At 65.8% G+C, this 27800-nt stretch overlaps 3 protein-coding genes across 5 annotated transcripts; 2 read left to right on the top strand and 1 right to left on the bottom strand.

Annotated features, from left to right (window-relative positions):
• Window positions 1–12: 12 nt before the first annotated feature.
• On the bottom strand, window positions 13–5796 carry LOC130606419 (collagen alpha-1(I) chain-like). Its single transcript, XM_057422736.1, has 6 exons — window positions 5774–5796; window positions 5538–5728; window positions 3871–5377; window positions 1487–1619; window positions 672–791; window positions 13–594 (listed from the first exon to the last, which is right to left on the bottom strand). The coding sequence occupies exons 1-6, from the start codon at window positions 5794–5796 to the stop codon at window positions 13–15; spliced, it is 2556 nt and encodes an 851-aa protein (XP_057278719.1).
• Window positions 3594–19429, top strand: FURIN (furin, paired basic amino acid cleaving enzyme). 2 transcript variants are annotated; one of them, XM_057422681.1, is made up of 16 exons: window positions 3594–3734; window positions 6468–6840; window positions 10663–10761; window positions 11873–11968; window positions 12185–12313; window positions 12575–12651; window positions 13002–13090; window positions 13261–13433; window positions 14199–14411; window positions 15159–15259; window positions 15387–15490; window positions 15641–15758; window positions 16645–16824; window positions 16924–17048; window positions 17463–17579; window positions 17663–19429. In XM_057422681.1, exons 2-16 carry the CDS (start codon window positions 6661–6663, stop codon window positions 18229–18231), a joined length of 2370 nt encoding a protein of 789 aa, XP_057278664.1. In that variant the 5' UTR covers window positions 3594–3734; window positions 6468–6660; the 3' UTR covers window positions 18232–19429. The 2 variants fall into 2 exon arrangements, with proteins under 2 accessions (XP_057278664.1, XP_057278663.1); XM_057422680.1 differs by lacking the exon at window positions 3594–3734 and adding an exon at window positions 4516–4657.
• A 2145-nt stretch (window positions 19430–21574) lies between these two features.
• On the top strand, window positions 21575–27195 carry FES (FES proto-oncogene, tyrosine kinase). 2 transcript variants are annotated; one of them, XM_057422676.1, is made up of 19 exons: window positions 21575–21702; window positions 22421–22671; window positions 22741–22914; window positions 22985–23081; window positions 23300–23483; window positions 23642–23779; window positions 23873–23992; window positions 24074–24196; window positions 24262–24448; window positions 24537–24614; window positions 24819–25028; window positions 25314–25436; window positions 25519–25572; window positions 25705–25823; window positions 25980–26074; window positions 26170–26293; window positions 26397–26554; window positions 26719–26837; window positions 26970–27160. In XM_057422676.1, the coding sequence occupies exons 2-19, from the start codon at window positions 22447–22449 to the stop codon at window positions 27018–27020; spliced, it is 2379 nt and encodes a 792-aa protein (XP_057278659.1). In that variant the 5' UTR covers window positions 21575–21702; window positions 22421–22446; the 3' UTR covers window positions 27021–27160. The 2 variants fall into 2 exon arrangements, with proteins under 2 accessions (XP_057278659.1, XP_057278658.1); XM_057422675.1 differs by having other exon boundaries at window positions 21582–21702; window positions 26715–26837; window positions 26970–27195.
• Window positions 27196–27800: the final 605 nt, after the last annotated feature.

Here is a 27800-nt window from a genome sequence, read left to right as displayed (position 1 = left end):
GCGAGCCGCCGCTCACCGGAACCGGGACAGCAGCCCGCTTCCGGCGGAAGTGACGATCACCGCGGGGTCACTTCCGCGGGCCGCCGGTGTCTGTTGGTGCTGGGCGCTGCGGGAGCGCAGCGCCCCGGGGCTCGGCTCGGCTCTGTCCGGCCGCCGTCCCGCGGCACGCAGGGGCAGCGCCGGGGCCGGGATCCCGCTCACGGCCGGGGAGCTCCAGCTCCGGCCCCCTGCGCGGGGCCTCCCGCCGTGCCAGGCCGGGGCCGTGGTCTCGGTGACCGGCGGCGCTGGCTTTAGGGCCTTGCCACCCTCCTGGGTACGGAGCTGCTTTGCGCCGGGCCGGACACCGCGGTTCGGCCGCCGGGACACCGAGTGCTCGGCGTCACCGTGACTCCCGCGGGGCCGGTGGCGGAGCCGAGCTCCAGCGCTCCGGCCCCGCTCCACCAAGCCCCAGGGCAGCCCCGGGCGCAGCCGGCACCGAGAGGCGGCGCTGTTTCTGGTGCACAGGAGCCTCTGGTGGCAGCGGTGAGGTCCCGGCAGTGGCCTCTTGCCCGGAAGGGCAGCGGCTGTGGCAGCTCCGCTGCGAGCGGGGTTTTCCTGCCGCACGCGTCAGCAGACGGGGGCCGTGAGGCCTCGCGGGGCCCGGCTGGGGCGGCCCCGGCTCCAGCTCCCACCCGCACAGATGGGGCTTCTTGAGAACTGAGTCCCAGAGCACCGCCGCCGCGGCTGCCATCCTGCGCCACTTCCTCCACAGAGAGGAAGCTGGTTCCTCTTCTGGGAAGTCCGCTGGCTCCCTGCGAGGGGGAATTTGGGACATGGGCCAGAGCCGTGCTTTAACCCGCCGCTGCTGCTTCAGGGCTGCACCAGTCTGCCTCTGGTGCACCCCAGCTTCAGCACGTCCCTGCAGCAGCCAGAGGGGCTGGGATGGCCTGGAGCTGTGCGGGGAGGAGGGACAGGGGTGCCGTGGGATGCGCAGGGCTCCCTGGTACCCCCCAGTTTATGGTTTGCTGTAGCACCTGAGGCAATAGTAGCTGTAACCCCACAGCAGTCGATGTCCTCCCCAGCCTTGCCCAGCTGTAAGCAAGAGCTCGTTCCTCTGCCTTCGGCCCTTGTGCCCAGATGACAATTGGAACTCCCGCTCTGCGTGAGGGTTGTCAGTGTTTTCCCACCTCATGAGTCCTGCACTGCCATGGCAAGGAGCAGGTGTCAGCACAGGACTTGTAGGCACATCAGTTAAAGTGAGGACTGGGAGCTGCACACAAAGCACATGGTATCCTGTTCAGGTGAAGGCAAACTAAAGACCTGGGCAAACAGGGAAACGGTTTGAGGGCCTGGCTGGGTCCTGTGACCATCGGCATTGGAGGATGTGGCGAGAGGTGGCCCTCAGCCTGTGATGTGTCTGCTCTGCCCGAGCTGGAGAAGCCAAATGGCACATTGCCCCGGCCTGCCGGCTCCATCGAGGCACTGGGGTGTCGTGGAGCTGACCTACCCTTATCAGGTACCTGGGGACGTGGCAGGAGTCCCTCTCCCCAGCACAGCGCCGCTGCCATGTCCCAGAGCAGGAGCCGCACCGTGGGATGTAGATAAGGTCACAGAAGTGCCTGAGCTGCGGGTGTTTGTGTCTGCAGCGGCACCGCAGCACAAGGTCAGGGCCCGCAGTCCCTGCGGTGATGTTGTGTCTGGGAGCGTGGCCATGGGCAGAACCTCCCGAGCCACGGGGCCCTGCGGAGCGCAGCTCCTCCTGGACCCAGGGCAGTGCCAGCTCCGCGGCACCAGGACCTTCCCAGGAGCCTGCTCATAGCGTCCAGTGGTGAGGAGAGGGCGGGGGCTCCCAGGAAAGTGGCTGCCGCTTTGAGGAACAGCGCCGGCAAGTGCAGGGGGCAGGGCTGGGAAGTGTTTGCAACACGGGCATGGGGGACAGAGTGGGTTGCTGTGCTCCAGCTAAACATTCAGGTACTGGTCTGGTCCCCCTGGGCGTCGCATGCCTGCCCATTCCTTGGGTTTCTCCACTGTTCGTGAGGACCTTCTGCCCTTCCTCCAAGGGTTCCCCAGTCTGCCTTCTGGGCGGCAGGGGCTCTGCAGGCAGAGCTGCAGCCCCAGTGCTGCCCTGCTCTGGGGCAGATGGGCAGTTGCATCACTGTGGGAGCTTGTGCAACCTCTGCAGCCCAGAAGCCAAAAATTGACCTGTTTTTTTCCCTGGAAGTAGGTTTGCATTGATTGGGCTGCTGCTGGGCCACACCAGGGTGTGCTTGGCACGGAGCAGCAAGGGGGGTCTCCCCCCAGCCCTGGTGAGCAGTTTGCCTGTGCCTGTGTGGGCTCCTGGGGGGATGCTGCGGGAATCACTTGACAGGCACAGAGCTGCCTGTGAGCTGGGAGTCACTGCACAGAGCACTGATGCCTCCAAGCGAGGTCAGTCAAGTGTCCAAGAGGAGTTCATGCTGTGGTAGCCATGTAGGCATAGCTGAGAGAGATGGGAGCAGCCACTGCTCAGATTCAGCCCAGTGACCCTGGGAGGTTGCTGGGGAAGTAGATCCCATCCATATTGTGGCTTTGTGACAGGCTGAGAGAGCTGGGCTGGTTCAGCCTGCACAAGAGAAGGCTCCTGAAGAGGAGACTTTAGAGCAGCTCCAGTGCCTAAAGGGGCTCCACGAGACCTGGAGAGGGGCTTGGGACAAGGGCCTGTAGGGACAGGCCAAGGGGAATGGCTTTAATCTGCCCGAGGGGAGACTGAGATGAGCTCTTAGGCAGAAGCTCTTCCCTTTGAGGGTGCTGAGGCGCTGGCACAGGGTGCCCAGAGAAGCTGTGGCTGCCCCATCCCTGGCAGTGTTCAAGGCCAGGTTGGACACAGGGGCTTGGAGCAAGCTGCTCCGGTGGAGGGGGTCCCTGCCTGTGGCAGGGGTTGGAGCTGGATGGGCTTTAAGGTTCCTCCCAACTCAAACCAGGCTGGGATTCTAGGATAGGTACCATGGCCCAGCGCTCCCCAGCTCTGGCAGGGCTGTCGGGTAGGCAGTGGGTCCAAAGCTGGTTTATGTAAGAGAGGTTCTTCCTGCCTGCCTGCCCCGTGGCACTGAGATAAGCCCCGTGGTGACAAGGGCCCTTTGTCAGCTCCTCTCTGCAGTGACATGTCACCGGCTCAGGCGCAGCGGCTGTCACCTGCCTGGGCACAGCCAGTGCCTAATCCAGACATGGCGGTGGGTGCTGGGGAGGGCGCAAGGGTGCAGCTCACTGCCCCCTTCACCAGCGGGACCTGCCCCTGACACACGGAGGACCCTATAACTCTGTGGGGCACTCTGGGGTCAGCTGCACATCCAGGAGCTGGCCTGGGCCCTCCAGCTGACCAGAGTGGTGAGTGCTGTGTGTCCAAGGGGTGCCAGGTTTCCCCCTGGGCTGCCTGGTGGGTCCATGGTCCTAGAGGCTGGGCCTGGGGTGCTGCAACCCCCGTGGCCAGTGGTCTTGGGGCCATACACTGGGGTCAGCCCATGCTGAGTCGCTGCCCCAGCAAAAAGGCTGCTGCCAAGTTAAACACAGGCAGGTTTTGCAAAGAAACCTGCCCTGTGCCAGATTTTCTGGGCTGTTCTCAGCATCTCAGTTACCAAGGTGACTGTTTCCTGTGCGATTGCTAATGCTTCATGATCTCGATCATGATATCCGAGTGACTTCCTTTTCTCTGTGAGGAGCCGTAGGACCTGCTCCTTCCCAGGGCTGCCCAGACGCTTTCAGAGCTGCGGAGGATCCAGGTCAGTTTGGGTTCTGCTGCTTTTGCTTTCTGTGCTTGACCTGACTTTTGTACTGCTCCAGCCGCGATGCGATGGACAAGGGTGTGTTGCGTGTTTGGAACGGCCGAAGCTGAGATGAGCCGCCTTCACTTCTCACCTTTTCTCCTTGTGGGAATCCCTCTCCTGAAACCGGGCTGATGGGTTTTGCTCGTGTCGCTGGTTCCAGGGCACTTGCTCAGCGGGGCCGGGACCCCGCTTACAGCGGGTGATCGCATCGGCACGGGCGAGGAGCGCGCTGCCCCGGGGCTGGAACGGGCCGGTCTGGGTCAGCTCGTGCCCCGCGCCGCAGAGCCCCCCGCTGTGCGCGGCACCGGCACGGGAGGCAGGGCGGCTCCGGGCGCCGGTCTTTGCGGGCGCCCTCGCACCCTGCCCGGAGCCGGGGCCCCCGGGAGCTCTGGCAGCTCCCGGGGCTGATCCGGGCCTCTCGCTCCGCGGCACGGGCGGCCCCACGGGGGATCGGAGGTGCCGGCTGAGGGTGGGTCTGCCCGCGGCGGGGCGAGCGGCACCGGTTCTCGCAGTGCCCCGGGGGGGGGGGGGGGGGGGGGGGGGGGGGGGGGGCGGTCGGCGGTGACGGCATCCGGCGGCGCCCGGCGGAGCGGCGGCCGTGCCGCGCCGCGCCGGGCCGGGCCGAGCGGGGCCGGGGCCGGGGCCGGGCAGTGCCGGAGCGGAGTGGAGCGGAGCGGAGCGGGGCCGGGCGGGGCGGGGCGGCGGGCGGCGCTGACAGCTGCTCGGCGTAAACAAGCGGCCCCGCCGGCCGCCCCGGCCGCCCCTGCCTGGGCCGGGCCCGGCTCCGGGGCGGGCGCTCCGGGCGCCCCGCGGAGTGACGCGGCGCCGCCGACAGACGGGCCCGGCCGCCGGCGGGACGGGAGCGGGCAGGCCGCGCGGTAAGGGCGCGGGAACGCGGCCGGGGCACGGCTCGACCCGCCGGCGCCGGCGGTTTGACAGCTGCGGCGGCCCCGGCCGGGCGGGACCCCGGGGGGGCGACGGGGCAGGGGCGGGAGGCGGCGCCGCGGTGGGGGGGGGCCGGGGCCGGGAGCGCGCGCTGGGGCTGTCGGAGGGACCGACCGGAGCCGCCGCCGCGGGCGAGAAGGGACCAGGCCTCGTCCCGTCGCGCCCGCGGGCCTGCCTGGCCCGGCCGCCCTCGCAGGCAGCCGTCGCCCCGCCGGTCTGCGGGCGGACGGCGGCTCCGCGGGCCTCGGCCCCGCGCGGCAGCCGGGCTCCGGTGTCCATCGGTGTCGGGAGGGATCCCGGCCGGCCTCTGCCCCGCGTGTGCCGGGTGTGATCGGCACCGAGCTGTCTGTGGGGCTGCGGGGGGGGGGCGGCTTGTGTCCCCTCGGCCCCCGCCGTGCCGCTGCCCTGCAGTGCCTGTCCCGGTGCCGCTTCCTCCTCATCCCGTTCCGGGGGCACGAGGCCCGAGATCTGCCGGTGAGGCAGCGGCGCTGCCGGGGACTCCGGGGCTGTGCTGGGGGCACTTGGAGGGCCGGGGCCGCGGGGGCCGGGCTCTGCACCCCGCGGCAGGGCCCCGCTGCAGCCTGCTCCCCACGTGGGAGCGGGTGGCTGCCGGCTCCGGGACCGGCACAGCAGAGGAGACTGCCCGCAGGGACCTGGTCAGGGGGTGCGGTGCTGGCACAGGCACCAGCCGTGGCAGACAGTGTCCCCTTGTGCTGTGCTTTCCGCTTGTGCAGTAGCTTTTTCCCTTCCGTGAGGGCTCTGGGAGTGTTTCCCACTGGAAACTGTGATTTGGGCCCTGGCACAGTCTGGGACCCAGGGCTCCGGTCCAGCCGCTGGTGGGTGCTCGTGGCTCCGGGTGCCTCGGCAGCGTGGCCGCGGTCTGGTCGCTGACGGGGATCCCCAGCGCTGTGTGTGCTGCAGCCCGCGGCGAGGGCTCAGGCGGCTGCCGGAGCTGCTCTCCTCGTCTCGCAGCGCCGCAGGCTCCCTGCTCCCGAGCCTGCTGCCTGCGGGAGGGGGATGAGGCTCCTCTGGGCACTGCTGCCTCTCACCTTTCCTGCTGTCCCTGGACCATGACCAGGTATTACGGTGTCCCTGTGGAGCACGCACTGCATGTGCTGTGTGGGTCGCTCCCTGCTCTGCTTCCCACCTGCCTTCCAGCTTCTTTCTTGTGCTTGCCCTCTGGCCTGGTGCAAGCTGTCCCCAGGCCCTGGTTTGTACTGGAGGTGACGGTGTGCCCCTTTTCCTTGTCCCTGTGCCAGTTTCCTTTCTGTTGTGGAGATGAGTCACGCCGGTGTCACCATGTTGTGCTCCAGAGGAAGGGCAGAGCTGAGCTGCTGATGGTGACAGGCAGCACGGCGCTGGGTGCTGCTACCAGCAGTGATGGCTCTGCTCACCAGAGAGCAGGGGCTCGCCCTCCTTCCAGTGTCTTTCATTTAGCTGGGCTTCCTCACACAGTGCATGGGGGCATCTCCTTTGGCCTCCCTTGGGACTGGAGAAGCAGCTTGTAGGCACAGAGCATAAGTACACATTGGGCAATAGGCAGAGTAAACAGCAGCTCTGCAGCCGGGGGCACCCTGCGGAGCCAGTGCCATGGCTCCTCGCAGCCCCGTGTCCTGGTGGCCACCCATGTTCCCAGGACCCTTCGCCGAGAGCCAAAGCCACGGCTTGGCCTGGCAGGGCCTGCCCTCCCCAGGCTTGAGGAGTGGCACCCCAGGGCCTGACCCCTCTTCCATGTCTCTGCAGATCCTGCTGCTGTCCTGGATTGTCTGTTCCTGCTGCTGGCTGCTGCGGGCTCATCCCCATGCTCGCTTGGGCTGAGCGGGTAGCAGCGGGGCAGAGAGGCTGGTGTGCCCCGGGGTGCTGAAGCAGGGAGGCCGCTGGACCCACCGCTCCCGGGACCCTCCTGCTCCCCACCTCGAGGAGCCCCGATACTCTGATGGATCTGAGGCCCTGCTCGCTGCTCCTGCTCTGGACTCTGGTGGTTGCCCTCGCTCTCCTGGCGCAGGAGGTGCTGGCCCAGCGTATTTACACCAACACGTGGGCCGTGCTCGTCCCTGCGGGGCCACAGGAGGCCGACAGGCTGGCCAGGAAGCATGGATTCCTCAACCTGGGCCTGGTAAGTGCCCTGCTTCCCTTTCCCCATGGAAGTGGTTGGCTCTGCCATGACCTGGGTGGATTCTGGGCTCAGTTTGGAGCTAGCTTGGGGCAGCACTACCACTGCATTCTTGCTCAGCTGCTGCAGCATCCGCTGTGTTCAATCAAGGGTGGTCAACAGCTGGATGGAGCCAGGGTCTCTCACTGCCACTGGGGCAGTCTGGTGGCACAACACAACATGGCACATTCTGCCTGCTGGAGCAGGAAGGAGGAAAAGCCCGTTCCAGCATGAAAACATCAGGAATGCTCTGCATTGGTGGAGGAGGGGAGTGCTCCCGTTTCCTGACTGAGCTGCCCCAGTGTGGCACAGCCATGGCTCAGCCGGGCAGCACCGGCACCTCCTGGTGTCCCCGGAGCAGGTGGTCCGACAGCAGCCGCGTGTCCTTGGCCCTGAACTGCCCTTCACAGGAGGTGTCTGCAGGTCCCTGCTGCGCTCAGCATTCTCTGTGCTCAGCCAGGGACGGGGCAGCGCTGGCGGCTGTGCTGGGGCTGTCAGTCTTTGGCACCAGGGTGGGGAGAATGGGGTGATGGCAAAGGAGCAGGGGTCCCTGGGCTTGTCCCCAGCATGAGGAGCTCCACAGCGCCCTGTTCCTGGCAGCCCTGGCAGGGCCAGCTCCCCAGTGCTCCTGCTCCTGGCAGCCCTTTCCCTGACTGGCTGCAGGTGTGCGCTTGGCACAACCTGATCCATGGAGCTTTTCTCCACCCTGTGCCATGGGCAGGATGCAGGCTCTGGGCTGGCAGCATGCGGGGGCTTTGTAGATGGAGCTGGCACCAGCATGGCTGCTGTGACCAAGGAGTGGGGCAAGGGGATCCCATGGGAGTGGGTGCAGCAGGGCTCTCCCAGAGGGACCCCCAGGCCCCTGCCCAGGCACGAGGAGCTGCCCAGCCACTGCTCCAGCAAGATGTGGCTGCGTGGCTGTGCCAGCGCCCTCGGGCTGCCTGCGTGCCCGGGGGTCTGTTGCCCTGGGAGCAGGAGGCTGCCCCTGCACTGGGCTGGCTGCTCTGGGAAGGAAGCGAGGGGCGAAATCCCAGAGGAAATTGCACAACCGGTGGCTGCGGTGTCAGGACCTCGCTGTGAGCAATGGCCTCGAGCGGTGGCGGGTGGGGAGCATGGTGGCTGCTGCTGCTGCGGGTGGGTGCCTTGTGCTGCCCCTCCCAAGGTGATGGGCACACAGGGCTCTGAGGACAGGGAATCCTCTGTGCTCTGGGGCTCACGCCAGAGGAGGGAACTCTGTAGGGGCTGGGGCCAGGCCTCACTTGGGTGTCTGCTGCACGGGCAATGGGACAGCTTCACACACGTGCTGTCTGCGTGGAAGTGTCTTGGAGCCAGCATCAGGGCAAAGGATGGGCTGGGCCCCGGCCACTGCTGTGCAGAGGGGACCAGGAGAGCAGCCCAGGACATGTCCTGCGGGGCCCGGTCTGTGCTGAGACCCCTGGGAGCAGGAACAGGGCTGAGGTGCCACCAGCTGCTGTGCCGGGTCCCAGGGCCAAGGGGCACCAGGCTCTGTGCCTGTGTCTCTGCTGGCCCTGGGCTGCGGTGCAGAGCTCTGCAGGGCCCCACAGCTTGGCGGGGAGCCCAGGCCTGTTTGGGGTCTGTCCCCGTGAGCCGTGGGGGCTCTGTGCCAGCTCTGCCCTCACCTTTTCCCTGCGCTGTTGGCTCTGCGGCCAGAGGCTGGCACCTCTCCCCCCACTCCCAGCCCCGCAGCTGCCAGCGGAGCAGCGGCGAGGCAGCACTTGCAGGCTGCAGCAGTTCAAGCTGGGGCAGGAGCTGCTGGTCTGGGCACGTTTTGTGCCGTTCTGGAGCCCATCCCGGTGTATGTGCTGCAGGATGAGGCTTGGCTGGCCCCAGCAGCCCGCTCCCACAGAGGGGCCGTGGCAGCCTGGCAGGAAGAGCAGGAGTGGAAGGAGCCAGAGTTTCCCTCCTGGCGGGTTTCTGGGCTGCTGTTCCTGGGGGTGTATGTGGCACTGGGGCAGGATGCGGCAGCCAGGCTGGGAGAGGGGGGACCGGGGGCTTCTGGCAGTGCCCCAGTGAGAGGCCCACAGGGTCCTTATCTGAGAGGATTCTGGCCTCAGCGTGGAGCCTGGACACTGTCCTCGGAAGTGCACTGTCCTGGCGTCCTCCCTGCCTGTGGAGCTGGGGCAGGCAGTGCCCTGGCCAGGGAGCCTCAGGCAGGGAGGTGCCAGGACCCACAGCTGGTGGCCTTGAAGGGGACCCAAGTGACAGTGCTGGGGTCAGAGGAGAGGGACTGGCCGAGGTGGCCACAGGCTGGAAGATGAGGCAGGAGCTGTGAGCTGGCACCAGCGTCTGTAGGATCGATGCTGCCTGCCCGGGGATGGCTCTGCCCTTGCTGAGGACAGGGACTGTGGGATTAGGGTGGAAACGTGTGGGCTGGCTGGCTCCTGCCGGCCACCGCAGTGTCTGTGCAGACCTAATCCAGCCGGATGACCAGCAGAGCCGTGATGGCGCAGGAACAAGCGCTCTCTGTCCTGACCCCTGAGGGGTGCTGGGGCAGGGCAGCCAGCCTGCAGCTTCCTGTCCCTTCTGCCTGCCCAGGCAGAGCCTTTCTGCCTTGGCACCTCCCTGGGTGCTCTGAGCTGCGTGCGTCCCAGGCCATGCTGGGGGACACCGTGTGCTGCAGGGAACAGGCACGGCTCTGTCCCCAGTGACTCGAGGGGCGATGCTGCTGTAGCAGGCAGGGCTGCAGCTCTGCAGCCCCCTGTGCTGGGACTCCAGCCTGTGCCCTGCAGGGAAGGGCTGCAGAGCTGCAGCGTGAGTCCTGGCCTTCCCTCCGCCGGCACAGGGCAGGAGCAGGACTGGGGAGCGCACCCCCATGTCCTGGGGAGCCAGCATGGTCTGTGGCTTCCCTGGATAGCACCAGCGGGTGGGGGGTTATTGCCGTGCTGCATTGGGATCCTGCCTGCAGCCACTGCCCAGGAACCATGACTGCGAGGGGGGCGAGGTGGGCACTCAGCCCCCTTCCCTGCACTGCGAGCTGGCTGCCGAGTCCTGCGCAGCAGGGCTGGGTCACTGCAGCCCGGCCAGCCCCCGGGGACGTGCGGGAGGGGATCAGGAAATGACAGCACTGGAGAGGGTTCGGGGTGTATAAATAACCCTGTGGTGGCTGCGGGGCCTGGCCCAGCCCCAGTCCCCACGCACGGAGCTGGATAGTGCTGCCCAGCGCCTGCGTGGCAGCTGCCCCCACTGCGTGTGCCTGCGCTTGGCCCTGCTGGAGCTGGCTCTGCCCCGACGTGGAGCCTGGCGCGGGTGGGAGAAGGGCTCTGCTGGAGGCCTGTCCGCAGGAGCAGAGCCTGGGTTGGACCCTCCCTGCCTGCTTGGGGCTGCCTGGGCCCCACCAGGACCCTCCTGCACCGGTGGCAGGGGTGCAGGGTGGCCCTGGGAGGGGCAGTTTTGCCTCCTGAAGTTGGTGCTTCTCCCACGCTGCCTCCCACAGACCTGTCCCTCTCTGCCACTGCCTGCCTGGGGCCTCCCTGCCAGGGCAGCAGCTTTGTTAGACTGTGGGTCTTGGTGTCCTGTGGGGGCATGCAGGAGGGAGAGGTGGGCACAGGCTGTGTCATGGTGGCTCCACAGTCTCCCCAGCTTCCTTATCACGAGCTGCCGCAGCCGCTTGCAGGACATTCTGCCGCAAGCACCTGACCTCATCAGCCACTCTGGAGTGGGGACTCAGTCTACCTGTGCCTGCCACAAGCTTGGGATTGCAGGCAGGGGACAGGGAATGGGGGAGACCGGCCTCTCACGTCCATCCCACTCCTTTCTCTGTTGCAGATCTTTGGTGACTATTACCACTTTCGGCACAGTGGCGTGGTGAAGCGTTCCCTCTCACCCCACCAGCCCTGGCACAGCCGTTTGGCCAGGGAACCCCAGGTACGTGCAGTGGGGGCCATGCCTGCAGGGGCTGGCTTTGGTTCTGGCCACTTACACTGCCATGTGAGCCAGCACCAGGCACAGGATGGGTTGAGCTGCCGTGAACCATCCCCTGGCACTGAGGCTCTTGGCAGAGCTGGGTGGGAGCCTGGCATGTGTCTGGCAGGGGCAGGGATCGGCAGTGCCAGCATCACTGGCCTGTGGACTGCTGTGATCACAGGATCATAGAATAGTTTGGGTTGGAAAGGACCTTAAGATCATCCAGTTCCAACCCCCCTGCCATGGGCAGGGACACCTCACACTAAACCATGGCACCCAAGGCTCTGTCCAACCTGACCTTGAACAATGCCAGGGATGGAGCATTCACAGCTTCCCTGGGCAACCCATTCCGGTGCCTCACCACCCTAACAGGAAAGAATTTCCTCCTTATATCCCATCTAAACTTCCCCTGTTTAAGTTTTAACCTGTTACCCCTTGTCCTGTCACTACAGTCCCTAATGAAGAGTCCCTCTCCAGCATCCCTATAGGCCCCCTTCAGATACTGGAAGGCTGCTCTGAGGTCTCCACACAACCTTCTCTTCTCCAGGCTGAGCAGCCCCAACTTCCTCAGCCTGTCTTCATACGGGAGCTGCTCCAGTCCCTGATCATCCTCGTGGCCTCCTCTGGACTTGTTCCAACAGTTCCATGTCCTTTTTATGTTGAGGACACCAGAACTGCACACAATGCTCCTAGTGAGGGTTAGGATCTCTCCAACTGGTGCCAGGGCATGGGGCAGCCTCTGTGCCGTGAAGGGCTCTATGCCCTCGTATGGGGACAGGGCAGTGCCAGCAGTGCCGGGCGCCAGCGTGGCGGTGCGGTGGGGCTGGCGGTGCAGCAGGGCGTGCAGCGCGGTGCAGCAGAGCTCTGCGCTCTGTCCTCCGTGCTCCACTGGAGCACAGCCTGGCTCGGGGCGCCCGGCGCTGCTGCCCGCCATGGCTCTGCTCGGCAGGGCAGGGCATGGGGACAGGCTTGGCTCTGGTAGCTGCAGTGGGGTCCCCAGGCTGCTGGTGCAGGGCAGGGTCCTGGGGAGCTGCTGGCCTCATTGCGAGCCCGCTGTGCTCTCTGTGCCCAGGTGCAGTGGCTGGAGCAGCAGGTAGCCAAGCGCAGGACCAAGCGCGACGTTTTCATGGAGCCCACAGACCCCAAGTTCCCGCAGCAGTGGTACCTGGTGAGTGCTGGGCGAGGGGGGGAGCCGTGCGGTCAGCGCAGCACGGGCACAGACTTGGCACCCCAGGGCCTGCTGCCAGGCCCTCTGTGCCTGGGCCCCTGGGAGGGTTTCTTCATCCTCATTCCACAGCAGAGCAGGGTGAAGGCTGGGAGGGGTCCGGGCACTGCTGTACCAGCAACTGGGTGCAGTTCCTATTGCTGAGGTTTCTCTTGACAGTACAACACCAACCAGCGGGACCTGAACGTGCGTCAGGCCTGGGAGCAGGGCTACACAGGCAAGGGCATCGTAGTTTCCATCCTGGATGACGGAATTGAGAAGAACCACCCTGACCTGGAGGGCAACTATGTGAGTGAGGGCTGATGCCACAAAGTGGTGTGCCACAGGAGCCTGTCCATGTGGCTGCAGCTGCCTGATGCAACCCTGAAGCTGCATAGTGCGGGGTTTGTGCCTGCTGCTGTGGGATACGCAGGAAAGCGATGTAGGTGGGACTGGAGCTGCCCCATCACTCAGCCCAGCCTCAGGGCCATGGAACACAGGCATGGGCCCAGGTTGGTGGGGCTCAGTGGTGAAGGCGTATGGTCTCTGACTGCCAGATCTTCATTCCAGGATCCAGGAGCGAGCTTTGATGTCAACGACCAGGACCCAGACCCACAGCCCCGCTACACACAGATGAATGATAACAGGTGAGGCAGGAGGCAGAGGTGAGGGCAGCAGAGCCGAGCTGCGGCAGTGGCTCAGCAGCAGCACTATCACAGGGGTGGTGGCACACTTCTGCCCCACAGAGAAAGCCTCCTGCATGCTCTTCCAATGCAAGCAGCATCCTTTGTGGCTGCCCAGTGCCAGTGCAGGCTGTTGAGTCCTCCCTGCTCTGGAGCAGGAGGGTTGATGGAGGAGCCCTGGGGGGCCTTTGTTGGCTGCACGGTCCGGGAGGACGGGAGGCAGCCTGGGTGCTGGGGCCTCTGTCTGCAGCCGGTGCTGAGCCCTGTGTTCCTCACACCCCATCTGAGCACGCTTTGCCCTATTTCTCCTGCAGGCATGGCACACGCTGCGCTGGGGAAGTGGCTGCCGTAGCCAACAACGGGATCTGTGGTGTCGGCGTTGCTTACAACGCCCGCATCGGAGGTGGGTGCCATCCTGCCCTGTACTGAGCAGAGCCTGCGCTGGGCTCCACAGGGCCTGATGTTGGAGGAGCGGCTGTGCCGGGGGTCTTGGTGCAGGGCGGCAACAGTGCAGGGGGGGCACACCGTCACTGCCGCGTCCGGTCACCCGTGACATCTGCTCTCTGGCCCTAGGCGTGCGCATGCTGGATGGGGAGGTGACTGATGCTGTGGAGGCCCATTCCCTGGGCCTCAATCCCAACCACATCCACATCTACAGTGCCAGCTGGGGCCCGGAGGATGACGGCAAGACTGTGGATGGCCCGGCCCGGCTGGCGGAGGAGGCTTTCTTCCGAGGGGTCAGCCAGGTGAGGGAGTCTGCCCGGGGAGTGTCAGCTGAGCTGCCCCTGTAATCCCTTGCTCTGCCTGCCCTGGTTGTTGTCGCAGCCCTCCTGTGATGAGCTGTCTTTCAGCTCATCTCCAGGATCAGGCTCTGTTGGTTTTTCCCGTTCTTCTTGTGTTATGGCTCTGAGTCAGGGCTCCTCCCATGCCCCTTATCTCGCCTCTCTGAGAAGTCTTGTCCTCCCTACCCTGTGCTCCTGCACAGCCCTGCTCTGGGCTAGCCTCATGCTGCTCTCAAAGCCCTGTGCTGGCTCCTGCCTGGTTTCATGCCAGCTGCTCTCTCTCGCTTCCTCTTGTCCTCCCCCTGCTCCCTGTGCTGTGAGCGCAGCATTTGGCATTGCCGTGGTGCAGCTCCTATGGGGCAGCTGCAAATCCAACGCAGACTATCAGCCTGGGTGGTTTCCGAGTGGAAAAGGACGTCAGGGCTTGGAAGACCCTCTTCAGTAGGGCTCCTGCCACCCAGTACTCTCCCTGTTGGGGCAGCTTCTGCAGCCTCCCCAGGGCTGCCCCAGCACCCTCCATGGGCTCAGTGGTGCTGAGGGCTGGCAGCGCCCAGGCTGTGGTCGGTGGCATCCTGCTGTCTCCTGTGTCCCCGCTACATCTGCTCGGTCTTTCCCGCTCAGGCTGCAAGAGCCCCAGGCAGAGCTGGCACCGCCCTGGTCACAGCTCCAGCCTGGGGCTGCCAGCAGTCCAGTGCCGTGGTGCTGGCCCTCACCCTGCTCTGTTGCCAGGGCCGAGGAGGGCTGGGCTCCATCTTCGTCTGGGCATCCGGGAACGGGGGCCGTGAGCACGACAGCTGCAACTGCGATGGCTACACCAACAGCATCTACACGCTGTCCATCAGCAGCACCACACAGTACGGTAACGTGCCCTGGTACAGCGAGGCCTGCTCCTCCACCCTCGCCACCACGTACAGCAGCGGCAACCAGAACGAGAAGCAGATTGTGAGTTGGGGCTGCTGGTGTCAGCAGGGTGGGGGCTCATGGGGGTGGGATGTGCCAAGCTGCAGCTCCCATGGCATCCCTCTGGGAGTTGTGGTGCTGGGAGCGGGGTTGGCCCCCCTCTGCCATGCTGCCACCCTCCAGGTCATTCCCAGAGCTCGGTCTCATGAGTTGAGGGCTTCTGGAGCAGCTCTGCTCTGGAGCCAGGCTGAGAGAGCTGGGCTGGGTCAGCCTGGAGAAGAGAAGGCTCCTTAAGGGGAGACCTTAGAGCAGCTCCAGTGCCTAAAGGGGCTCCACAAGACCTGGAGAGGGGCTTGGGACAAGGGCCTGCAGGGACAGGCCAAGGGGAATGGCTTTAACCTGCCGAGGGGAGACTGAGATGAGCTCTTAGGCAGAAGCTCTTCCCTGTGAGGGTGCTGAGGCGCTGGCACAGGGTGCCCAGAGAAGCTGTGGCTGCCCCATCCCTGGCAGTGCTCAAGGGCAGGTTGGACACAGGGGCTTGGAGCAAGCTGCTCCAGTGGAAGGGGTCCCTGCCTGTGGCAGGGGTTGGAGCTGGAGGAGCTTTAAGGTCCCTTCCAACACAAACCATACCATGGTTCTAAGATGATTCCATGAAACTCGTGAGCCACCCCAGGAGCAGAGGCTCTTCCTCACCTCCTGCAGCCCTCCTGGGGACCACAAGCCCCTCAGCCAGCTCCAGGATGTGGCTGGTGCCTGCAGCACCTCCTACCCTGGCACTGCTCCCTGCAGGTGACGACCGACCTCAGACAGAAATGCACCGAATCGCACACAGGGACATCGGCCTCGGCACCCCTGGCCGCTGGCATCATCGCTCTCGCTCTTGAGGCCAAGTAAGGGCAGGCTCAGAGTGGGGCTGGGCTGGGGGTGCTGCGTAGCCCCTGGGGCAGCGTTGCCATGGCATGAGCTGCCCAGGGCTGAGGAGGTGGCACCGGTGCCTGAGCCTCTGTTCCCCCGCAGCAAGAACCTGACCTGGCGGGATATGCAGCACCTCGTGGTGCAGACGTCGAAGCCGGCTCACCTCAACGCCAACGACTGGGTCACCAACGGCGTCGGCCGCAAAGGTACTGGGGTGCTGGGGGGGGGACCAGGGGCTCCGGTTCCTGCAAGCACCGCTAGCCTGGGTGTGCTGGGGCAGAGCTCCCCAGGCAGCCCTGTGGGCTGCAGCCCCTGCTGAGTGCCCTGGGGCAGCGCTGACCCCTCTCTGTCCACAGTCAGCCACTCCTATGGCTACGGGCTGCTGGATGCTGGTGCCATGGTGAGCCTGGCCAAGAACTGGACCACGGTGGGACCTCAGAGGAAATGTGTCATCGACGTCCTCACAGAGCCAAAGTAAGGGCTGGTGAGCCCAGGAGGGCATCACCCTGTGCACTGCCCCGTGCAGGAGCCCAAGGGCCTCTGGGTCCAGGGCCAAGGCTGGGGAGGATCTCCAGGGATGAGCTCCTCTGAGACCTTGGACCATCCTGGGAGAGCCTGGGGAGGGCTGGGAAAGGTGCCTTCAGCTGTCATGGCCCGCTGAGCCTGCCCGCTCTGCTGGGGCCGTGCTGCGTGCTGCGGTTTGGGAGCAGCCAGCACAAGTCATCCCGGACACACAGGGGCTTTTCAGGGGTCAGACAGAAGCTCCTTTTACTCCTGCTTGGCCGCTGCTGCCGCAGCACAACATGTGCTGAGGCTCGTATGCGGCCAGGGCGCTCCCCGGGGGCTCTGAGCATGGAGCGAGCCGGGGCTGGGTCTTGCCTGTGCCCTTGTCCTCTCCTGGGATCCAGCCTGCCTGTCCGGAGCCAGCGCTCTTTGTGACCCGCATCCTGTCCCGCATCAGTGCTGGCACTGCGGGTGGCTGCAGGAGGTGGCTGCACCCAGCCAGCGGGATGGGGACGGCCGTGCCTGTCCCGTCCCTGGCCACACTGAGCAGGGTGTTGCTGGCCTGGCAGCAGGCAAAGAAAGGGCCCATTCAGGGCTGATGTGGAGCAGTGCCTGGGGAGGTGGCACCAGGCAGCACGTGCTTGGCAGAGCAAACCCCACCATGCCCAGGAATGCGGGCAGGTCCCTCTGCCTGCACCAGGGATGGAGAGGAGGCACCATCAGCTGCTGCGGGGTTGACTCCCACTCCAGCCACCCTGGGGCAGCTGCCAGGCCTGGCAGGAGGGAGCAGGACCAAGGACACCCTGTCAAGAGCCCCCAGGCTGGGACTGGACTCACTCTTGCCTGCCCTCGTCAGGGACATCGGGAAGCGCCTGGAGGTGCGGCGGAAAGTGGACGCCTGCCTGGGGAAAGCCAACTACATCAGCCGGCTGGAGCACGCACAGGCACGGCTGACCCTGTCCTACAACCGGCGCGGGGACCTCGCCATCCATCTCGTCAGCCCCATGGGCACCCGCTCCACCCTCCTGGCTGCCAGGTATGTGCTGGGCTGCCCCAGGGTGGCCCGAGGCTCAGGCTGGCCCCACTTGGTTTGTGGGATGTGGGCACCCAACTCTCACACTCCCATCTTGCCCAGGCCCCACGACTTCTCGGCCGATGGCTTCAATGACTGGGCCTTCATGACGACGCACTCGTGGGACGAGGACCCCTCTGGGGAATGGGTGCTGGAGATCGAGAACACCAGCGATGCCAACAACTATGGTAGGTCTGGGCTGGCCCGAGCCCCACTGCTGCCTCCCTCCAAGCCTGGGATGAGAGTGGGAGCACCTTGGACACCCGGTGTCCCCCCAGCACTCCTGAGCTCTGGGTGCAGTAACACTTGGGTGCTTTGCAGTGACCTGCTGGGGAGAGGCTGGAGCTGGGCACATGGGAGGAGATTCCGTGGCTCTGGGCAGTGGTGGGGTCTGAGGCGTCAGGTTCTCCCCATGCTGGGTGGCCTGGCCCTGCCCCACAGCAGTCCTGTGCCTGGGCATTGCTGCATGCTGGGGCCTCTCCAGGAGATAGGCAGAGCCCTGTGGTCCTTTGGCAGCCCATGGAGGGTACCAGTGCAAACCCCCTCCGTGTGCCTGCCCCGAGTGTGGGCGCATCGGCAGTCCTCACCCCGTATCCTTGCAGGCACACTGACCAAGTTCACGCTCGTGCTGTACGGGACGGCCACTGACTCCCCGAGCCTCTCCAACCAGCTGGAGAGCAGCGGCTGCAAGACTTTGACCCCCAGCCAGACCTGTGTGGGTGAGTGTGGGGCTGGTGGGTAAGGGATGGGGATGTGGGGCACAGGCAGCCCCCAGCCCGCACTGACGCTGCCTGTCCCGCAGTCTGCGAGGAGGGGTACTACCTGCACCAGAAGAGCTGCCTGAAGCACTGCCCTCCCGGCTTCGCGCCCGGCATCCAGAGCACACACTACGAGCTGGAGAACAGCGTGGAGCCCATTGCCCCGCACCTCTGCCTGCCCTGCCACACCTCCTGCGCCACCTGCACCGGTCCTGGCCCCAACCAGTGCCTGACCTGCCCCGCGCACTCCCACTTCAGCAGCCTGGACCTCTCCTGCTCCCATCAGACGCAGAGCAGCCGTGCGTCCCCTGCCCTGGCAGACGGCGAGGGGCTGGCCGAGGCTCCCCCTCCCACCAACCTGCCTGTCCTCATTGCCAGCCTCAGCTGCGTCATCATCGTCGTCATCTTTGTCACCATTTTCCTGGTGCTGCAGGCACGCTCAGGCTTCAGCCTGCGGGGTGTGAAGGTCTATGCCCTGGACAGCGGGATCATCTCCTACAAGGGGCTCCCCTCTGACATCTGGCAGGAGGAGGGCCCCTCAGAGTCGGACGGTGAGGACAACGAGGCCCACAGCGAGAGGACTGCCTTCATCAGAGACCAAAGTGCCCTTTGATGAGCCCTCCCGCCCCTCCCTCCTCCCTGCCCAGCACCATGGGGCCAGGGTAGGCAAGGCCGAGGGGTCCTGGACTCTGCCCCCAACCCTGTCCCGCACCACAGCAGCCCGGGGTTCCCACCCACCGGCACTGTCCCTTGCCCTGGCCTGGGCAGCCGGGCACAGCCCTGCTGGCACCCTCCCCAGCTCCGCACTGTCCTGGTCTGGCTCCATCTGTCTCTGCCCTGTGTCTATCCTGACCCTGTGCTGGGATGTGTGGTGGCAGCAGGGTCTCTGACTGGCCCTGCGCTGGCGGCCATGTACCCTGCCCGGGATGATGGCTGTTGCTGGGGGTCACACACATCCCCTGGGTGGGCAGTGTGTGAGTCCCTGGGGTGTCACTGCTCAGGCTGGGCTGGCCAGGGTTGGCTCTGTCCCGCAGCATCCCCTGCCCCTGCCGCCCTCAGCACCCATCTGCATCCCTGGCTCTGCCCACTGTATCCCGCCTCCCTGCCACCCACCGAGGGTCTGTCTGCCTCCACCCGTGCCCTTCAACAGCAATAATGGCCAGGCCTCGGCTGCTGCTGCCTGCTTGCCCGCTGCCTGCCCGTCCCGCGAGGCTGCCTGCAGCGCGGACAGGAGCCCCCTGCACCAGGGAGCATGGGGCAGGGCAGCGCCTTGTGACCGTGGCTCAGTGCTGCTGCGTGGGCAGGGACCCCCACGCACCCCTGCTCTGCGCCTGTTTTGCCCCTGGGCAGGGCTGTACAGGTGCTGGCCAGGGCAGTCTGGCAGCGCCTGGCTCTGCCTGCACCCTGCCTGCGCTGGGCAGAGCCCGGCGACCCCTGCCCCTCGACGTGCCTTGCCCCCACTTGGTGACAATCCGTTCTGCTCCCTGCTGGAGCCCCTTCCCGGCACCGCCTGCCCTCGCCGCCCCTTCCCCGTGGGCTGGGGGCAGGTGCCACGAGCCCCTTTGCCGTCCGCACGCCGGGGCCATGGCACGGCCTGTGCCCATGCCCATGCCCGCTGCAGCCAGCCAAGGACGGAGCCGCCGGCTGGGGGCCACAGGACTATTTTTCTATAATAACTTTTTGGTGCACAGTAATTTTTTCTTGTAATTTAATCAGCCGGGAGCTGCCTCCTGAGCCTGTTTTTAATTTAATGGATGTGGATATAACGCTAGAGAGACTGAGTTATTAAATGTTCAGAACTATGCAAACCAGCCCAGCTGCCTGTGCTCTGTGTGCCGTGGCCTCACGTAGCCCATGGGATGCCCGGATCTGCCCTGCAGTCACAGGAGGGTCCTGGGGCACTGCCTGCAGCAGGCACTGCGCTGGGATGTGCAGGGAGCTGCTGCTGCCCCACGGTGCTGCTGCAGGAGTCTTCAGCGCCGTGTCCCCCCAACAGCCCCTGGCCAGGGCAGAGAAGCGCCCAGAGAGGAGAAGAGCACCCCCCCCAGCCTGGGCTGTGAGCAGGGGCTGCTGCTTGGGGACCTGGTGGGGTCAGCCCCTGCCCTGAGCGACGCGAAGCAGCTGCTGGTCTGGAACCCACAGAGAGGAGCCGATTCGAGGAGCGGCTGCAGTGGCTGGAGGTGCGGGAAGAGCCTGAGGAGCCCGAGCACCCTTCCCACAGCACTCGGGCTGAGCCTCTGTGCTGCAGCCGCTGCATCCAACACCACGCTGCAGCTGGAGCACATCCCCTGCGCTGGGCATGGCCAGGCTGGACCAGGACCTTGCCATGGCCAAGCCTCAGGCAGAGCCCAGCCCAGCTCCACTGAGCCCCCCTGCAGGGTCCTGACCCCCAGGAGGCTCCGTTGGGCTGCACTTGCTCGCAGAGGCTGCCCCGCTGCAGAGCCCCTCGGCCTTGCTGCGCCCGCAGCAGCTTCCTGTGGTCAGGAGCTCGCTCCCTGCAGCGTGCAGGTGGCTGCAGGCGCTGTTCTTGCTGTTGTGGAGGCCGGGGCAGGGGCAGGCCCCTGCTGCCCCTTGGCTAAGGGCTGCACGGGCTCGTGCTGGCAGCTCGCAGGAGCTGCAGCCGGCGGGTGATGCACGACGGGTCCCGCTGCGGAGAGGCAGCGGCTGCAGCCGCACCGGGCTCTGCAGGAGCACGGACAGAGGATGTGAAACTGGGTGAGCTGCGGTGTGGGCTCGGCACCCTCCGTGCTGCGGGCAGTGGTTGAGGCTTCCTGGGAAGAGCTGCTGCACTCACTATTGCACTGGACCCTCGCAGCACAGCCCCAGGCTGGGTGCTTCCCACCAGCGGTGCCCCGTGTCCCTGCTGCAGCTGGAGCAGGCAGGAGGGGGCTGCACTGCTGGGAGGTGCAGGGGATGCAGGAGGGATGCTGGGGGTGGGAGTAGCATCCTCTTGGCCTGGCTTGCAGACACTTGCTAAGCCTGTGACGGCGCTGTGAGTGTCCTGGAGCCACCGGGTGTGGGGATGTTGCTGAAGCTGCTCTTGCCCTCAAACCTGCTATGAAAATTACTGTTTCCTGGGAGCCCACCACCTACAGTGCTCAGCGCTCCGTGTGGCTGGATGGGGCACAAGTAAGGTGGAGCCCCCCAGCAGGCAGGACCCTGGGGATGGGCAAGCCATGTGCACTTGAGTGCTGCCTGGGGGCTGTGCCGGGGCACAGTGGCAGCCCCTGTTCGTGCCGTGCTGTGCCGTGCCATTGTGCTCCCCTGCGGTGTTGCCCCGTGTGGGAAGGCTGAGCAAAGCTCCATCTGACGTGCTTCTTCCCCCAACTTCCTCCAACAGCGGGATCAGCAGGCACGGGACGGGGCTCAGCACTAACTACCCAGGAGGCAGCCAGGGCACGTGTGTGGCGGTGCCAGGTGGCAGTGCTGGTGGTGGTGGTGGTGGTGCCATCAGCTGGGGCTGAGCTGTCCCCTTGTGGCACCAGTGAAGCAATTTGAAGGGGGAAGCACCTGGGTCTGTTGTGGGGAGCTGGGAACCAGCTGCGCTGAGGGCTGGGGCATGGCCCGTGGGTGCCTGCGCAGTGAGTGCTCTGTCCTGTGGCCCCTTGCAGTGACAAGGGCCAAGCTTGGGGGTGGTGACAGGATCACCCCCTTCAGTGGGGCTGTCCCTCAGTTCCTGCAGCCTCTCAGGGAAGCAGGGCCATGGAGAGGGCCTGGAGACAGGCAGGACCAGGCTCAGCCGAAGGGGATCTGCGGGGATGGGGTTCAGGATCCACGTGGGCAATAGCCCACGGGAGATGCCCAGGGCTCCCGCAGGACCGAATCCTGCCAGCACCAGGCCTTGGTGGGAGCAGCGATGGGCAGCGGGGCTGTGGCTGCGGGCGATGGCAGAGCCGTGGGCCCGGGTGTGGGGACTGGCAGGGAGGGGAGGAAGGGCAGGAAATCTCGCAATGGCTCTATGGTCAGCACCGGGTTTCCTGTTCCTCCCAGGAGCCGGAGCTGCACTGGGTCCACACTGCGCCGGCCCTGGCCCCAGGAGGACACCAGCTCCAGCTGCACGGCAGGGACCTCGCAGGACACGCAGGTTGGAGGGGCCATGCCCCACTGGGGGGCTGGCAGAGACAGGGACCCCTTTGTGGGGCTGGGGAGGGTTCTCAGCCCTGGTCCTCTGTGGGGTCGAGTGCTGCATCAGGGGAAGTCCTGCCCTGCACAGACACGTGCCCTGCCCAGCACCCTGCTGCTTCTACTGTGACTTTGCCATGGGGCAGGATACGCCGGGACCATGGCTGGGACCAGTTTGGCTCCCAACAGCCATGTTGGAGTCCTGGGTGCTGGGACACATCCAGGCTCAGCGCCTTCCTCCGGGCCTTGACACCACAGCCCCCTGCTGCAGGCTCCCCAGGAGGGGAGTGCCAGTGGCAGGAGGGGCTGGAGCTGCTGGACCACATGGGGCTAGTGTCCCTGCCGGGTGGGGGTCACGGCTGCGCTGCCCTGGGGACCGGCCCTGTGCATGGCAGAGGTGACGCTGCTGGTTTTGACCCCAAACTTCCTCCTTCCTGGCACCGTCCCCATGGGCCCCAACTTCCTCTGGGCTCGGGTGCACTCGGCACCCTCCCGCCCTCCCACCTGCTTTGAATGGGCTTTGCAAAGGAGATGGTGTGGGCAGGGAGAGCTCTGCTCCCCACAGGCACCTTGTCCTGTGGCAGGCGATGCGAGGGAGGGTGCGGGATGCAAAGGGCCCCCTGGACACCGCTCTCTGCTGTGGGCAGCAGCCGCGGCTCAGCTCTCCGGCTGCTCTGCAGCCTCCTCACACCCGACCGGCGGTGCCATGGGCTTTGGGCCGGAGCTGTGGTGCCCGCAGGGGCACAGCGCGCTGCTGCGCCTGCAGGACGGTGAGCTGCGCCTCCTGGAGCTCATGAAGAAGTGGATGTCGCAGCGCGCCAAGAGCGACCGGCAGTACGCGGGGATGCTGCACCACATGTTCTCCCAGCTGGAGAAGCAGGAGAGCCCCGGGCAGCTCCGCGCCGGTGACCACGGCAGCCAGATCGGGGAGGTAGGGATGTGTGGTGCGGTGCCGGGTGGTGGCCGTGCCCACGTCGTGCCTGACGCCCTGTCCCTGCAGTCCTGGTGGGTGCTGGCGAACCGGACGGAGGCGCTGAGCCAGATCCTGCGCCAGCATGCGGAGGAGCTGGTGGCGGGGCCGCTGGCCAAGCTGAGCCTGCTCATCCGCGACAAGCAGCAGCTCCGCAGGGCCTTCAGCGAGCAGTGGCAGCAGCTCAGCCAGGAGTACACCCGGGTGCGTGTGTCCCGGTGGGGGGCAGCGGGGGTCCCCAGCCCTGCTCCGCTGACGGCGTCACCCTCCCCAGACCACGCAGCAGGAGATGGAGAAGCTGAAGGCTCAGTACCGCAGCCTGGCGCGGGACAGTGCCCAGGCCAAGCGCAAGTACCAGGAGGCCAGCAAAGGTGCCCGGCCCCCGCCTGCCCCGTCCCACTGCATCCCAGGGGTTGCAGCCTTGGGACACAGGGCTGTGGGCTGGGAGCACCCCTGTGTACGGGGAGGTTCGGTGTGACCGTCCCAGCCCCCCCACCCCCTGGGACCCTCACTGGCTGCCGTGGATGCGCTGCAGCTCTGGGACCGCTGGTGCGCCACGGCGGGTGTTTTCCATGGCCTCTCCCCCCAGACAAGGAGCGGGAGAGGGCAAAGGAGAAGTACGTGCGCAGCCTCTGGAAGCTCTATGCCCTGCACAACCAGTACGTGCTGGCCGTGCGGGCAGCCGCACTCCACCACCACCACCACTACCAGCGGGCACTGCCCACCCTCCACCAGTCCCTCTACAGCCTGCAGCAGGAGATGGTCCTCGTCCTGTAAGAGCTCTGCTTGCCCAGCTGCTTGCCCTGCACCCCGTTACTCAACCCTGGGCATCCCCCATGGTCCCTGAGCACCAGCGGGATGTGGGACAGGGTGACAGCGCTGGCAGCAGGGTGGTGGCACCCAGCAGCCCCCAGCACCCATGTCCCTCCAGGAAGGAGATCCTCAAGGATTACTGCAGCATCAGCAGCCTGGTGCAGGAGGATGTGTTGGCTGTGCACCAGGAAATCGCTGGTGCCATCCAGGCCATCAACCCTGCCACCGAGTACAGCAGCTTCATCCAGAGCCACAGGTACAGCTGGTGCTGCTGCAGCCTCTGCCAGGCGTGGGCACTGGTGCCTGGCATGGGGCAGGTGGGAAGCAGAGACTCGCTGGCTGCCTGCAGGTACAGCTCCGAGGTGCCACCAGTGGTGTCATTTGATGAGAGCTTGCTGGAGGAGACTGAGAGCCTGGCACCAGCTGAGCTGCAGCTGAATGAACTGACCATCGAGAGCGTCCAGCACTCGTGAGTGGGGCCGGGCTGCGGGCAGGGGCCACTGCCACCAGCACCGCAGCTCAGTGCCACAGGCACCTGTGTCTCCTGCAGTCTGACATCGGTTGAGGAGGAGCTGGCATCTGCCACGGAGGCCGTGAGCAGCAAGGAGCAGCGGGTGCAGGAGTTGCAGGCGGAGATCCGGGGCGAGGAGCAGGGCCTGAGCCCTGGGGAGCGGTGAGCTGCGGTGGGTGGGGGACAAGGGGATGCAGCAGGGTCTGACCGCCCCATCCTGTCCCCAGGGTGCACTTGCTGGGCAAGCGGCAGGGGCTGCAGGAGGTGCAGCAGCAGCTCGAGGGCTGCCTCTGCACGCAGGCCAAGCTGCAGGCGCAGCGAGACCTGCTGGCCACCAAGCTGGCGGAGCTGGGGACCGGGAAGCCACTGCCTGTGCTGCTGCTGCAGGACGATCGGCACTCGGTCTCCTCCGTGGTGAGTCCTGCCCCGCTGGCCCTGGGATGGGGCTCACTGGGCTCAGGGCACCCGCAGCCAAGCAGAGCTCACAGCTCGTGTCCCACAGGAGCAGGAGCGCAGCGGGAGCACTGCACTGGACACCCTCAGGAACCACATCTCGGGCATCTTCAGCCCCAAGTACTCGGTGAGTCCCTGGGCACCTCCATCCTGCCCCCAGCTCCCTTTCTGAGCCTCCTGCCCCCTGGCACCCCCTGTTCTCTCCACAGCCCCCTCCTTTCCATGCCCCCCCCGCCTGCTGTGCCCTGCCCTGGGCACCGCTCCCAGGCACTGCTGCTGGCCCTACCTCCAGGGCACGGCTGGGCTCACCCTGTCTCCATCCTCCACCCAGCTGCCGCCCCTCGTGCCCCTGATCCCGGAGCTGCAGAAGCCGCTGTGCCAGCAGGTCTGGTACCACGGGGCCATCCCGCGCTCGGAGGTGCAGGAGCTGCTGAGCTGCAGCGGGGACTTCCTGGTGCGGGAGAGCCAGGGCAAGCAGGAGTACGTGCTCAGCGCGCTGTGGGACGGGCAGGTCCGGCACTTCATCATCCAGGCTGCTGATGTGAGTGACTGCAGGAGGGGTGGTGCGGCCGGGGTAGCCGTGGGCAGGCGGAGGGGGGACCCTGGTGGGAGTGCATGGGACACGCGTGCAGAAGATGAGTTGTGCCTTCCTTGTGGGGCGTGAGCCCTGCATCGTGCATGTGAACTCCCACTTGTGTGTGCCCTGCCCGTGGGCATGCACGTCTGCATGTGCCACATGCCCGCACGCACTGCAGCCCCTGCACCCCAGTCCTTGTGAGCAGGCCCATGTGTGCAAGCACAGCTGGTCAGCCTCCCCTCCCCACAGAACATGTACCAGCTGGAGGGGGACGGGTTCCCCACCATCCCGCTGCTCATCGACCACCTCCTGCAGAGCCAGCAGCCTGTCACCCGCAAGAGCGGCATCGTCCTGGCCAGGGCTATCCCCAAGGTGACAGTGGGCAGTGGGCAGAGGATGTGAGGCTGGGCCAGGCTGGGGGACAGCTACCACCTTTGGTGTCTGCTCGCTGCAGGACAAATGGGTGCTCAACCACGAGGATGTGCTGCTGGGGGAGTGCATCGGCCGGGTGAGTCAGGGTGCTGCAGCCCTGCCTGCGTGGGGTCTGCAGGAGGACAGGGCTGTCCCCACTGGGTCTGTGGGAGGACAGGGGTTGCCTCTGGCCACTGGCGAGCTGGGCTGCTGCACCCGTGTCTCTCAGGGGAACTTTGGGGAGGTGTTCAGCGGCCGCCTGCGTGCTGACAACACCCCCGTTGCCGTGAAATCCTGCCGGGAAACCCTCCCATCCGAACTCAAGGCCAAGTTCCTGCAGGAAGCAAGGTCTGTGCAGCCATCACGCTTGTCCCAGCCCATCTGTTTGTCCATCCTTGGGACCTGGGGCTGTTCAAGCCATGCTGGCACTGCAGCATCTTTGTGCCAAGGGCTATGCCTGGGGCAGCCGGCCTCCTCCCACAGTGTGCTTCCCTGGTCCCGCAGGATCCTCAAGCAGTACAACCACCCGAACATCGTCCGGCTCATCGGTGTCTGCACCCAGAAGCAGCCCATTTACATTGTCATGGAGCTGGTGCAGGGTGAGCAGCCCCGCTCTGCAGCCGCCACGCTGCTGGGGCAGCCGGTGCCCGCGTGTGCCGGGGCAGCCCACACCAGCTCCGTGTCCCGGGTGCAGGGGGGGACTTCCTGAGCTTCCTGCGCAGCGAGGGGCCCCACCTGCGTGTGAAGGAGCTGATCAAGATGACGGAGAACGCTGCCGCCGGCATGGAGTACCTGGAGAGCAAGCACTGCATCCACAGGTGGGCTTGGGCGCACACCAGGAGGCATCACTGACCCTGTCCTGTGCCCGGGGACCCCTGGGTGCACAGTAGGTGCATGGCTGATGGCTCTGGACTGTCCCAGGGACCTGGCTGCTCGCAACTGCCTGGTGACAGAGAAGAACACCCTGAAGATCAGTGACTTTGGGATGTCACGGGAGGAGGAGGATGGCATCTACGCCTCCACAGGGGGGATGAAGCAGATCCCCGTCAAGTGGACTGCCCCTGAAGCGCTCAATTATGGTATGGGATGGAGCCAGCCATGGCCTGGCAGCCCTATGGCACAGCTGGGAGCCGGGAGTCCTGGGCATGCTGTCCTGCTCCCACATGCCCAGTCCTGGGGAGGAAGACCTGGGCACCCCAGTCCCCAGCCACCAGCATCCAGCCTGCCTCATGTCCCCAGGGAGATACAGCTCAGAGAGTGATGTCTGGAGCTTCGGGATCCTGCTGTGGGAAGCCTTCAGCCTTGGTGCTGTACCCTACACCAACCTCAACAACCAGCAGACACGTGAGGCTGTGGAGCAGGGTAAGGGACGTGCCACGGTCTAGCTGTCAAGGGCAATGAGGGGCCATGTTCAGCACGGTGGATCAGTGGATCTGCTGTGGAGCTGTGCCTATGGGGCTGGTGGCTGCTACTTCCTCATCGCTGCCCCCGCAGGCGTGCGGCTGGACCCCCCCCCGCAGTGCCCTGAGGAGGTGTACCGCCTGATGCAGCGCTGCTGGGAGTACGACCCTCGCAAGCGGCCCAGCTTCGGCACCATCCACCAGGACCTCATCGCCATCCGCAAGAGGCACCGGTGATGGGGAGCCCCGGGCCCCACCGGCCCGCTCCAGACAGCTCCGTGTGCCCAGATCCATCCCGGCAGCAGCGTCCATCTCTGCCTGGGAAGAGGGCGCTGCACCTGGACACGGCTGTGACCCCTCCCATGTGCTCCCGTTTGCGCTCCCGGGACACGGCACCCCCAGCTCCTGCCGGCCTCCATCCGCTGCAATAAACAAACGGGCTCCGCAGCACCGTGTCCGTGCGGCTACGAGGGAGCACGGACCGCGGGAGCCAGAGGGGCCAAGCACCCGCGGTACAGCCGGGACGGTGCACCGGGACAGGGCACATGGGGATGGCTGCATCGGCAGCCGGGTGGCAGTGGGGCTGTGGGGTGATGGCCAGGCGCCTCCCGGTGCTATGGGATGATGACCAGGTGAATCCCGGTGCTATGGCATGATGGCCGGGCGCCTCCCGGTGCTATGGGATGATGGCCGGGTGAATCCCGGTGCTATGGGATGATGACCGGGTGAATCCCGGTGCTATGGGATGATGACCGGGTGAATCCCGGTGCTATGGGATGATGACCGGGTGAATCCCGGTGCTATGGGATGATGGCCGGGTGAATCCCGGTGCTATGGGATGATGACCGGGTGAATCCCGGTGCTATGGGATGATGACCGGGTGAATCCCGGTGCTATGGGATGATGGCCGGGTGAATCCCGGTGC

Source organism: Pezoporus wallicus, unplaced genomic scaffold (assembly GCF_028554395.1).
Source record: "Pezoporus wallicus isolate ANWC-B61680 ecotype Strahan unplaced genomic scaffold, APGP_CSIRO_Pwel_v1 contig_13178, whole genome shotgun sequence".
NCBI lineage: Eukaryota > Metazoa > Chordata > Aves > Psittaciformes > Psittacidae > Pezoporus > Pezoporus wallicus.
The sequence above is the reverse complement of the archived record's forward strand: the minus strand, read 5'-3'. Positions and strand labels throughout refer to the sequence as shown.